General features: G+C 38.5%; 1 protein-coding gene across 2 annotated transcripts in view; it reads left to right on the top strand.

Moving 5' to 3' along the window:
• The window catches only part of foxj3 (forkhead box J3), a 226621-nt gene that overhangs the window by 133311 nt on the left and 81079 nt on the right, over nucleotides 1-12231 (top strand). For both annotated transcript variants that reach the window (XM_057845438.1, XM_057845439.1), the window contains one exon: nucleotides 7633-7716. In XM_057845438.1, coding sequence (XP_057701421.1) covers nucleotides 7633-7716 — 84 coding nt within the window. The remainder of the gene's footprint in view (nucleotides 1-7632; nucleotides 7717-12231) is intronic.

Raw genomic sequence — 12231 nt, 5'->3', positions numbered from 1 at the left:
TAATAATTATATCACAGCAGCCATTAACAATAAGTTGTCTTTTTGAAGTGTACTGTTCAAGCTGCAAGTCATTTGTGTTACAATTACATGTTTGCACAGGCATATTGATTTTGACAATGTACATTGTTCAAGTCATACACGCTGTTATAAATGTTCATACTTGAATTCTTACTGCTTACAATACATTTTTATTAGGGCTGTCAAACGATTAAAATTTTTTAATCGAGTTAATTACAGCTTAAAAATTAATTAATCGTAATTAATCGCAATTCAAACCATCTATATAATATGCCATATTTTTCTCTAAATTATTGTTGGAATGGAAAGATAAGACGCAAGATGGATATATATTTTCAACATGCGGTACATAAGGACTGTATTTGTTTATTATAACAATAAATCAGTTCTAAATCAGTTATAGAAATTTTATATTAAAACCCCTCTTAATGTTTTCGTTTTAATAAAATTTGTTAAATTTTCAATCAAAAAATAAACTAGTAGCCCGCCATTGTTGATGGCAATAATTACTTACACTATAAAATCAGTCGCACCCAAACGCCAGCAGAGGGCAGCAAAACTCCGCAAAACACAATTAACAGGTGGGCCTTTCACTCTAGTGACATTTAAATATGTCTGAGCTGGGCAAGTGCGTTAATTGCGTCAAATATTTTAACGTGATTAATTAAAAAAATTAATTAACGCCAGTTAACGCGATAATTTTGACAGCCCTAATTTTTATAAATTTAATGTTTAGACTGCATGTACAATTGTTAAATACAGTATATCAAATTGAATGCTGGTAAATAAATCAACAAGAAATAGTTAATCTGTATTTCATGCATTGATTCAGATTTTCAAATTATATAACAGTCCGCTTGGGCGAATTTATCGCCATTTATCGTTATCGAGATAAATCTGCTCAATTTATCGTGATACATGTTTAAGGCCATATCGCCCAGCCCTAGTACAAAGTATTAACGCAAGGGGGCCGAATAATATTGCACGCCCCACTTTTCAGTTTTTTATTTGTTAAAAAAGTTTAAATTATCCAATAAATGTTGTTCCACTTCACGATTGTGTCCCACTTCTTGTTGATTCTTGACAAAAAAATTAAATTTCATATCTTTATGTTTGAAGCCTGAAATGTGGCGAAAGGTTGCAAGATTCAAGGGGGCCGAATACTTTTGCAAGGCACTGTATATTCCGAAAAATACGGTAAATGTTTTCTCCGTGAGCTTTTGAAAAATAAACATATTTGTGAAAGTGCACTCCTGTGGAATGAAACTTCATCATATTCAAGTTCAAAGACTGATATTCATATACAAGTTTTATAAAAATGATCTTTTTCTTGATAATGTAACACAGTTATACTTTAATCGCCACAAAATGATGACGTTTGTATGTTAATTACGATGTTTTTAAAGTATAGTTTCAGTCTCAACTCTGTTTTGTAGGATTATAGTTCAAATTTTTAAAAAGTATTGTCTTTTCCTTACAGTATAATGCAGGTTTGTATGTTAATTATGATGTTATTACAGCAAAATGACCACTTGTTCTCTTCACACTGATTTCTTTCTTACCAAATTTTTTATGATGTTACTTTTTTGAGGATCAACAAAATAGTGTTATCTTTGTAACCTACCTAAATTAACGCATTTCATAACGAATGAATACAACAGAGGAGCATGTTTGTTTTGTACGAGCAGCTGGCAGTAATCAACCTCCTCTTTCTTTCTTTTTTTTTTTTTTTTTTTTTTTTTTTTGTTGGAAGGCGCATATCATGTTGTCTGTGTTGGAAAAATGTTAACTTTGAATCCCTGCCAGAACCTTGACAGTAGAGAAATGCATGGCACGCTCTTAATCTATTAGGAACCTTCCTCCCCCGCAGGATTGCATTTCATATGTAAGGAGAGACTTTTTTTTTTATGACTGAGCGAGCTCAGACATCAGATGCGGGTAAGGTGAGGAAAAAGTCTGACTGCTGGAAACCGTGTCAAAACAGAGTTGAAGTAAGGTCATTTCCCAAATCGTCGCATCCCCAGAAGCATTTGCCGCCAATCTCCTACTTTGCGCATTTTTCTTGCTCATGTTAATTTGACATTTGAATCTCAGAGGGACCACCTACCGTCGGTTTGGCAGGCCCATTTACTTGGCCGTCTCTTGTGACATCAAGCTGATAATTAGCCCTCATCCACCGAGGCGGTTCATGACGGTGCAGCCCCTTTATTCAGTCCTGCTCTGTGCATGGGTCTAATCTTATAGATCCCAACCTACATTTCAGCCCGGCGCTATCGGAGCCTTTGCTGCACACCATGCTGGGGAGAAGAAAAAAAAATAGGCACAAATAATTACCCTCTCCACACATACACACACACACACGCGTAGAGAGCTACGCCTGGCTGTGTACTAGAGGATGGGGACTGAATGCTAATTTCGTGTTTTGCTGTAATCCTCTGATATTGACACTCCTGGGAGCTGCTCCACTAAATACAAAATAATCTATTGCTGTATGGATCCCATTCCAGATGCACGGCCAACGTGCTCGCATCCTTAATGTTTAATTTGGAATTTTCCTCACTCCCTTCTCCAGCCCCCCAACACACACACACACACACACACACACACACACACACACACACGTTCTCTTCCGCCACCCCCCGCGTGCACAAGACAACTTCAAAGAGGCGGTAGCTGCTCTTGATATGTTGCATCAATATTGTAATGTGGCAGGAATATGAAAACCGCTGCTCGGATGAGATAGGAGCGGCAAAGTGTGCGTCTGTCAGTCTGGGAGATGTTCGGGATTAAATGGCGCTCGTTATTGTGCGAAAAACACCACCTACTGCATGTAAATCAGTCGGGCCGTGTCATTAATAATCCAGTCATTTGTATAGAGATAAAATGCTACAAAAGTCGAATATCATGATTCATCCTTATCATATGATGACAAATTAATGGGATTGTTAATCTTCAAAAAATGTTTTTTGAATGTTGCCGGTAGAATTTTTTCGAAAAAAATGGAATCCAATGCTGAAACCGAGCAAAATGTGTAAACAGTGACATGCTTCGACTCTTGTTGGATTCATTGTAAATGCCAGTATTTGACAGGCTAAACTATATTTTTCAATTTGAATAAATTCTGATACATTATTATACAAAGATTAGAATACAAAATTAAATAAAAAACCACATCAAAAGGTTTGCAGTATTGCATTGTTAATGCAAAAAATACAGCTTGACTGTTAACATCTGGTACTGATAGCAATGTAATAGAACATTACAAATAATTACACATTATTTCCAAATTAGAGTGGAAAATAAGTATTTGGTCACCTACAAACAAGCAAGATTTCTGGCTGTTTCTAACTTCTTCTAACGAGGTCTAACGAGGTCTCCACTCGTTACCTGTAGTAATGGCACCTGTTTTAACTCATTATCTGTATAAAAGACACCTGTCCACAATCTCAGTCAGTCACACTCCAAACTCCACTATGGCCAAGACCAAAGAGCTGTCGAAGGACACCAGAGACAAAATTGTAGACCTGCACCAGGCTGGGAAGATTGAATCTGCAATAGGTAAAACGCATGGTGTAAAGAAATCAACTGTGGGAGAAATTATTAGAAAATGGAAGACATACAAGACCACTGATAATCTCCCTCGATCTGGGACTCCATGCAAGATCTCACCCCGTGGCGTCAAAATGATAACAAGAACGGTGAGCAAAAATCCCAGAACTACAGGGGGGGACCTAGTGAATGACCTACAGAGAGCTGGGACCACAGTAACAAAGGCTACTGTCAGTAACACAATGTGCTGCCAGGGACTCAAATCCTGCACTGCCAGACGTGTCCCCCTGCTGAAGAAAGTACACATCCAGGCCCGTCTGTGGTTCGCTAGAGAGCATTTGGATGATCCAGAAGAGGACCGGGAGAATGTGTTATGGTCAGATGAAACCAAAATAGAACTTTTTGGTAGAAACACAGGTTCTCGTGTTTGGAGGAGAAAGAATACTGAATTGCATCCGAAGAACGCCATACCCACTGTGAAGCATGGGGGTGGAAACAACATGCATTGGGGCTGTTTTTCTGCAAAGGGACCAGGACGACTGATCTGTGTAAAGGAAAGAATGAATGGGGCATGTATCGAGAGATTTTGAGTGAAAATCTCCTTCCATCAGCAAGGGCATTGAAGATGACACGTGGCTGCGTCCTTCAGCATTACAATGATCCCAAACACACAGCAACAAGGAGTGGCTTCGTAAGAAGCATTTCAAGGTCCTGGAGTGGCCTAGCCAGTCGCCAGATCTCAACCCCGAAGAAAATCTGTGGAGGGAGTTGAAAGTCCGTGTTGCCCAACGACAGTCCCAAAACATCACTGCTCTAGAGGAGATCTGCATGGAGGAATGGGCCAAAATACCAGCAACAGTGTGTGAAAAGCTTGTGAAGAGTTACAGAAAACGTTTAGCCTCCGTTATTGCCAACAAAAGGTGCATAACAAAGTATTGAGATGAACTTTTGGTATTGACCAAATACTTATTTTCCACCATGATTTGCAAATAAATTCTTTAAAAATCAAACAATGTGATTTTCTGGTGATACATCATTGGAAAGCTTAAAATCTCAATTTTCTGGGGGAAGAATAATTTTGGACAGGAGGGCATTTAAAAAATAAAATAAAATAAATAAATAAACAGCAAAACCCTATCTGGAGGTGAGAGCACGCGAGAGCAGAATTACAGACGCCACGACTTTAACGAGATATTAGCGTTTACTTACCTTGTTTCGATCCAAAAACTCTATGTAGCATGTATCACTGAGTGTCAAGACACAGCTGTGAATGGCCACAGCTGGATTTTTGGGGGGATTTTAAGGGTGAAATATGGTAATATAACAAGGGTCGCGATGCAGAAATCACAGACATCAAGGAGTGGTCGAGACGTTCTTATACATATATTTACCATTTTAAACTTTTTTTTTTTTTTCCTTTGGATCGATTATTTATCATCTAACATATCGTATAAAATGCGACAAAATATGAATATGAAAATATGCGAGTGAATAATTTTTCTGTCCTTTTTTTTTTTTTTTTTTTTTTTTTTTTTTTTTTTTTTTTTTAAACAAAATGAGACATCAATTAATGATTCTAAGCTAAAAATTACAGAAATTTTGAATAATAAATATATCTTCGTTTTATGGCTGGGTTGAAACAAAAGCGGTTGCGCGACGTCTGTAAACGGGGGTTTCCAGAGTAAAACGGACAAATTAAAAATTGTTCGGGGGCTTAATGTGCGATGAATTTGCTATGGCAGCATATAGACCAGACATGTCCAAAGTCCGGCCCGGGGGCCAAATGCGGCCCGTGGTCAAATTTCATCCGGCCCCCAGCCTCTGTCATAAAATCGATAATGTCTGGCCCGCACACAGACTTATAAATTGGTCAGTAGTACTGCTACCAGCATATGAAGTAGCTTACACACTAAACGCTGCTCCTCATTTACCCACGAAAAGGCAGCAGCACTCTAAGCAACATGACCCCGTTTTACCCTTTACTCCCAATTTTCTAAAATGGCAACAATCAACAAAAGAAAGTTGAATGCGACGGCCGACGCTTCAAGGATAGGTGGAAATTGGACTATTTCTTTACTAAAATATGCAACAACTGTGTCTGCCTCATTTGCAAAGAGACAGTCGCTGTTTTTAAAAGGTTCAATGTGAGGCGATATTACCAAACAAGACATGCTGACATATACGACAAGATTACAGGGAAGATACGTAGCGAGAAATTGAAGCAACTTGAAGCTAGTTTAATTTCACAGCAGCAGTATTTCGCAGGAGCCCGAGAGTCAAAAGAGAATGCCACAGAGGCTAGTTGCGAGATTGTTGAAATTATTAATTAAAAAGTAATAATAAAGCAAATGTGACACACAGAATGGCTTGCCAAAATTTGCTTGAATATATTGTTCTACGTAAAGGACGTCAGCCGAGGTCGGCCCCCCCACAATTTTACCACACCAAAGCTGGCCCCCTTTGCAAAAAGTTTGGACACCCCTGATATAGACATATTGTTCTATCAAACACAACAGTTCTTTTGGCTTAAAATACAGCAGTTTATTTTAAAGAGAGGTGCAAGTGCAGAAACTGCTTTTTCAGACTTTTCTGTGTTTTCTGCCATATATATATATATTTTTTTCTCGTTATTACAATTTTGTTCTTGAAAAATTATCGACTATCTCATAATTTAAAATGTGTTACGCTAGTGATAGAAAAATTACCATCGAATAGCTGCTGGGCTAGTTGAAATAATTCATGTTGATGTATAAAAAGCTGCTGCGTCATTTTACAGGTGGTCTGTTTTATGATAGAGCCGCCGTTTGTTGCAGTTTAAGAAAATACAGTGTTCTGTGTACCCAACACTATGTTGCAGAATATTTGTGAATAATTTAATGGCTCTTTATATGTTTTTCTCTTTTCCTGCCAACTCTCTGGGGGTGGGCGTCAGAGGTGGGGGGGACTGGGGGGGATGCAGCAACTCTCTCTTCCCACGAGGGTTAACTTAAAGTGTTCTTCCCCTCGCTAATTAGAAGCAACCAAGCCCAGCCCGGCTTTGTCTGTGTGACTCTTCATTTTGAAACGCGTGCATCACAAGACGCACGCGGACTGACTGCGGTGACAACGTGCCTCACCTTTATCAATGATGTGGAATTTCTAATGAGGCCGCCGCATTTTTATCACCGTTGTATTTTTTTTCCGACGCTTGATTGCACGTGTGAATTATTCTCCTCCCCTCGGAGGAGCCGTTAATTGACCCCAAAGCTTGGCGCACATTAAAACATATCATTTCACGTACACACATGCCCGCCCCTGATGAATATAGGCCAAGCGTGGCTTTTCATTTGAACAATCACAACTGCGCCGGGGTACGTGACTTGTGAAAAAAGGCACCCCCTCCCCTTTAACAAGAGCAGGCCATTGTGTACGACGCTATTATTTTATGGATACTCTGCTTCTCTAGTGGACGCATCAATTATTCTCTCTGCTGGGGAAGTCATTTTAAAAGGTCCTGATCTCACTTTCTCTTGACAATTGAGATTTTTCTTATCATGAAGTATTAAAAATTAATTCGAGCACCAGCACAGCCTTAAGGTGGAAAAATCTCATTTTTTTTTTTTTAGCAAGTGTACATTGCCTCACTTTAGGCTCGGAGGAGGAACACCATCGGAAAAATAAATGAAATGCAAAGGATAAATAATGCAGGCGGGGGCAGTAGAATGGGGGCCCCCCCGAAACCCCCTCCCTAGCCAGCCTGCACTGTTCTATCCTTGATTAGCCTCACTCGCACCTGGTTTGCCTCCCTTCTGTCTTGGCAACGATGCCGCACGGGCTCACCTGAGGCTGAGGAAGCGGAGGTTCAAGGAAATGCTTAGCCCTTACCAGCCTTACTTACCCAGAAAAGCCCACCAGCATTTCGCACAAGCACTTAACGAATGGTGGGATGAAGGTTGATTATGGTGTTTTTACCCCCCAAAAATAAACCTGATTCTTTTGTGACACTTCAGTTAGCACCTGGAATCAAGTGGAAATGTGGGAAATCGTTTTTTTTAATGCACTCACAGCTTTCTTTTCCCCCTGTAGGGCTCTTACTGGGCCATTGACACCAACCCAAAGGAGGACGCCTTGCCAACGCGACCCAAGAAGAGGCCGCGGTCTGGAGAACGGGTAAGTGACTGGAGGAAAGAAATACTTTGTCTTCTCTTAAGCTGGCACTCGTCAATTTTTATTGAGCCAAGGCAAATGTCACATTTTTTAGGTCTGCAACAAACAATTATTTTGATGGTTGACTCTTAACCTATCATTTTTGCAATTAGTCAACTAATTGGCTCATAGTATAAGTATTGTAAATCGTGTAGATTAGAGCTGAAACGAATACTCTAGCAACTCGAGTAACTCGAGTTTAAAAACTGATCCGAGTAATTTTTTTTCACCTCGAGGAATCGTTTAATTTTGCCAGCTCTAAGCATCACGTTTTGCCCGGACTACTTTTAATGCGGGACAACGCGCTGACGTCACGTGCGTAGAGGAAGAAGCAAAAAAAAAAAAAACCTTACTGCAGCCGACAGCCGTTACAAACTGCGTCGTCGTTGCTAAAAACTACGCCCGCATGTTGCTACGGTGGTAGCAGCCTAGCAGGTAGCGTCTGATGCGTGTCATAGATATCACATGTACGTAGAACTAGATGCCAAATGACCGACTCGCCGGCGTTAATAAAACAGTCGCCATCTTAAAGCAGCACACTTCTTGGCGCTCATAAATAAGATTAACGTTATTTCACTCGCTCACGTAACGTTATCCCTGTGGAGAGCTAGGTTTCTATTCATTATGACCACTGTCGATGCATGGCTAACTCTTACATACAGACTTTATTTAATCTGTGAAAACAGCGCTGTAGAGTGATTAGGGTGTAAAATAAAAACATTATAATGCTAACTGTCAATTTTTGCTCAGTAGTCATTGCTGGATAAAACACCAAGTAGCACTGGTGCCTAATGTGCTCCAATACAGCACAGCATTTATTTTGAACACTGCAAAAACTCAAAATCCTATCAGGACTTACAGTTTAGACTAACTTAAAACTTAATTAGAACTTATAGCTTGACACAAGTGAAAATTCAATTGAAACACGTAGGAAAAACACCTAACTTTTAAGTCATGTGTGTTATCAAGCTTAATGACATTTTTAGGTAAGAAAAAAAAAAAATATATATATATATATATATATATATATATATATTTTTTTTAATCTAAAAGTTTTGGGAGTGAAAGCAGTGAATTAGTCTTTTTTTTAGTCACATTTGAGATAAAATTATTGGCTGTTTTCAACAATGTACATCGAAAATAAAGACATTGATTGACTGAAAATGTTTCAATATTAGATGAAATGTCTTGTTTTCTCATCTGTATGTATAATTGGTCTTTACCTAAAAAAATATGTTTTATCCGATTACTCGATTAATCGATAGAATTTTCAGTCGATTACTCGATTACTAAAATATTCGATAGCTGCAGCCCTAGTGTAGATAGATACAATTTTTTTGGCCCCGATACCTGGCTGTGTAGTATCGACCGATACCATACCGATCCCACTTTGTTTAAAATGTATTAGGGCTGTCAAATGAATCACGTTAAAATATTTAACTCATTTAACGCATGCGCGGAACGACCCACTCACGCATTGCTGTAAACAGACTACAATGGGGCCGTTTTATGTATATTGAGAGCTAAGAGGCAGAGACAAGCAAGTGGAGTGGACACACGCATTCATTGGGGCCGCGCTGTTTATTGGCACAAGCTTTGGCATCTCTTCCACAACAATTATATCTATTGTGGCATGCGACGTGGGGAAGAATTACACGAGATCTTTTTCTTAACACCCTGTATTGAACACAACGCAGAGAAGATATACCATTTGCAGCCACTACTGACAGTCATGGTTGCCCAACTTCCCATCATGCCTTTGGGCGAAGCAGTTAAGTCGCTGCAGTATCATTTATTGAAAGCACAACAAAAATAACATTCCTATCTCTCAAAAAAAAAAAAAAAAAAGTTCACAAAAAGAAAAGCGCCCAATGCAAAGAGAACTGGCATTCCCAATCAAAATAGCTATGCAAAATAATACTCAGACTTTGGTCAAACTCTATTCAAACATTTCGTTTAGCTCAACAAATACACTAGATGGCAATATTTAGTCACAATATACAAACTCACATTTATCTTTTAAGAATTACAAGTCTTTCTATCCGTGGATCCCTTTCACAGAAAGAATGTTAATAATGTTAATGCCATCTTGTGGATTTATTGTTATAATAAACAAATACAGTACTTATGTACAGTTTGTTGAGTGTATATATATCTGTGTTGTCTTATCTTTCCATTCCAACAATAATTTACAGAAAAATATGGCATATTTTAGAGATGGTTTGAATTGCGATTAATTACATTAATTTTTAAGCTGTGATTAACTCGATTAAAAATGTTAATGGTTTGACAGCCCTAAAATTTATATATACAGATATACAAAGTGAATCCAGTAGAACTTTTTATTGCATACCTGTTATGGTGGACAAATTAGTTAAATAAACCTTTGGCTCTCAAAGGCCAAAATAGTGCTAAATTTGTGAAATGAAAACATGTATAACACCAGCCCAACAGTAAGAAAGTAAAAATACAATGAATGAATGATGAATAAACTTTTATAAACCTCTCAAAAGCCAAACAGTGCAACTTTTATGAAATTAAAGTAATAATAATTGACCATAGCATCCTGTCTCTTTATTAGCCTCCCTCTCTGAGCACCAGCAGCAACACACACTTAGTGACTTAGCTTAAGAATCGTTCCGAATTGGGAATTAAAAGTTGTGTTCTGTATTGAATAAATACGGAATACATGTAAAAAGATGCATTTTAGCTTTTGTTTGCCTGTACAGCTTTGGACACGTCCCTTATTTCTATTTCTGAAAGGTGGCGACTCTTTTGAAACAGGTCTCAAATTACTGCGGCATTTCTTTCAGTAAAAGACAATAAAAGTAAAGTATATGAAGTGATCTTACCTTTCTATTGGTAGCAGTTACTGCTGTTGTAGCCTCAAACTCTTTGTGCTCGTTCACTTTTCGTCTTTAAATGTTTTATCAGTTTCGAGGTATTGGAACTGGCTGATTTAACTCCACCTCCCGAAATTTACAGGCCGACTAAATATTGCCATCTAGTGTATTTGTTGAGCTTTCAGTAAATGATACTGTAGCCATGGCCAAATGCATGATGGGAAGTGGAACCATGACTGTGCATAGTGCTACCAATTGATATATCTTTTCTGCGTTGGGAAATAACTTAAGGAAAAGATCAATTGCTACCTTGTTGCCCCACATTGCTTCCCATGATATTCCTAATCATAGGGAGAGGGATTGTAAGGCTTTAGCCAATTAAAAAAGGCTCCAAAGGCTGCCAAAATTCACTCTACTCATTATACGCTGCCTTTTATCTCTCTCTATAGGTAAAACGGCACCATTACAGATTGAGTGCAACAATGCGTGAATGAGTCGTGCAGCGCATGCATTAATTGCGTAAAATATTTTAACTTGATACATTTTTAAAAAATTAATTACCGCCATTATTGGGATAAATTTGTTAACCCTACCTTAAGCCTAAACTAAAGACTCTGGATGAGTGTAACATATTATGTTTGTAACATTAAATACAATTAGAAAACAATTTAAGTAAAAAAAAAAATATTCTGTATATTAAAAAAAGGCATGGCCGGTATTTTTTTGCCGATTCAGATACTTTGAAAATGACGTGATTGGACCCGATTGAGCGGCCAGAACCTTTACAAAAAATGCCTAAAACAACTTCATGGTAAATTGTGAAGGTAACTGAAAAAAGTGACATTTATCCGATTAATCGTCTGATTAATCATACGATTATTCGATTGTAAAAAATCGTTAATTGCAGCCCTACTTCAGGTACAGTAGCTACACACAGTAGCTAATTCGTCATGGCAACCTACTTCTTGCTTATGACTTTAAACAGCCTTCGATTGTGGAGGTGTAGCTATTGAATTGTCGTGTAAGTTGACTGTGTATTGCAAATATTCTATTACTTTGGTCTCCTTCCTTTTTCTCCCACTCTACTCACCACTCACAGTAGGAGTTCATATATAGACTTTATGTAACTGCCTCGCTACCCAGCCATGAAGTGGGCACCTTATTAATACATGTTGCCCCAGGTAGCTGTTACACATTACGATCTGCGCCTCCCCCTCTCTTATCATGTTTTTTTTTTTTTTTTAACAAACATCAATTAATGCGGAGCGCTACGCTGAGCTTTTGGCTTTTTAATTATAGATGGTCAAGCACTACGCATGGGTTTTTAAGCAAGCCGCTCACATTTGAACTGGCCTCAGGGCATCTCAGCACTGCGGCCTCTGGAAAGCCTCCCTTATGATGCGGCTGACCGCATTCCGCTGGGAAGGGAAGGTTCCGTTAAGGCGGACTTTTAGGGACAGGTCTGCGCTTGCTGCACGCCACATTTCAAGTATTGTAAAAAAGCAATGGATTTGTAAAATTTGTGTATTTTTAAAAAAAATATTTTGTATGGATTAGATACAGTGTATCACAAATGTGAGTACACCCCTCGCATTTCTGCTGATATTTACGTGTATCTTTTCATGGGACACCACTG

This window comes from Corythoichthys intestinalis, chromosome 9, assembly GCF_030265065.1.
Source record: "Corythoichthys intestinalis isolate RoL2023-P3 chromosome 9, ASM3026506v1, whole genome shotgun sequence".
Lineage (NCBI taxonomy): Eukaryota > Metazoa > Chordata > Actinopteri > Syngnathiformes > Syngnathidae > Corythoichthys > Corythoichthys intestinalis.
This window is presented reverse-complemented; position numbering and strand designations above follow the sequence as displayed.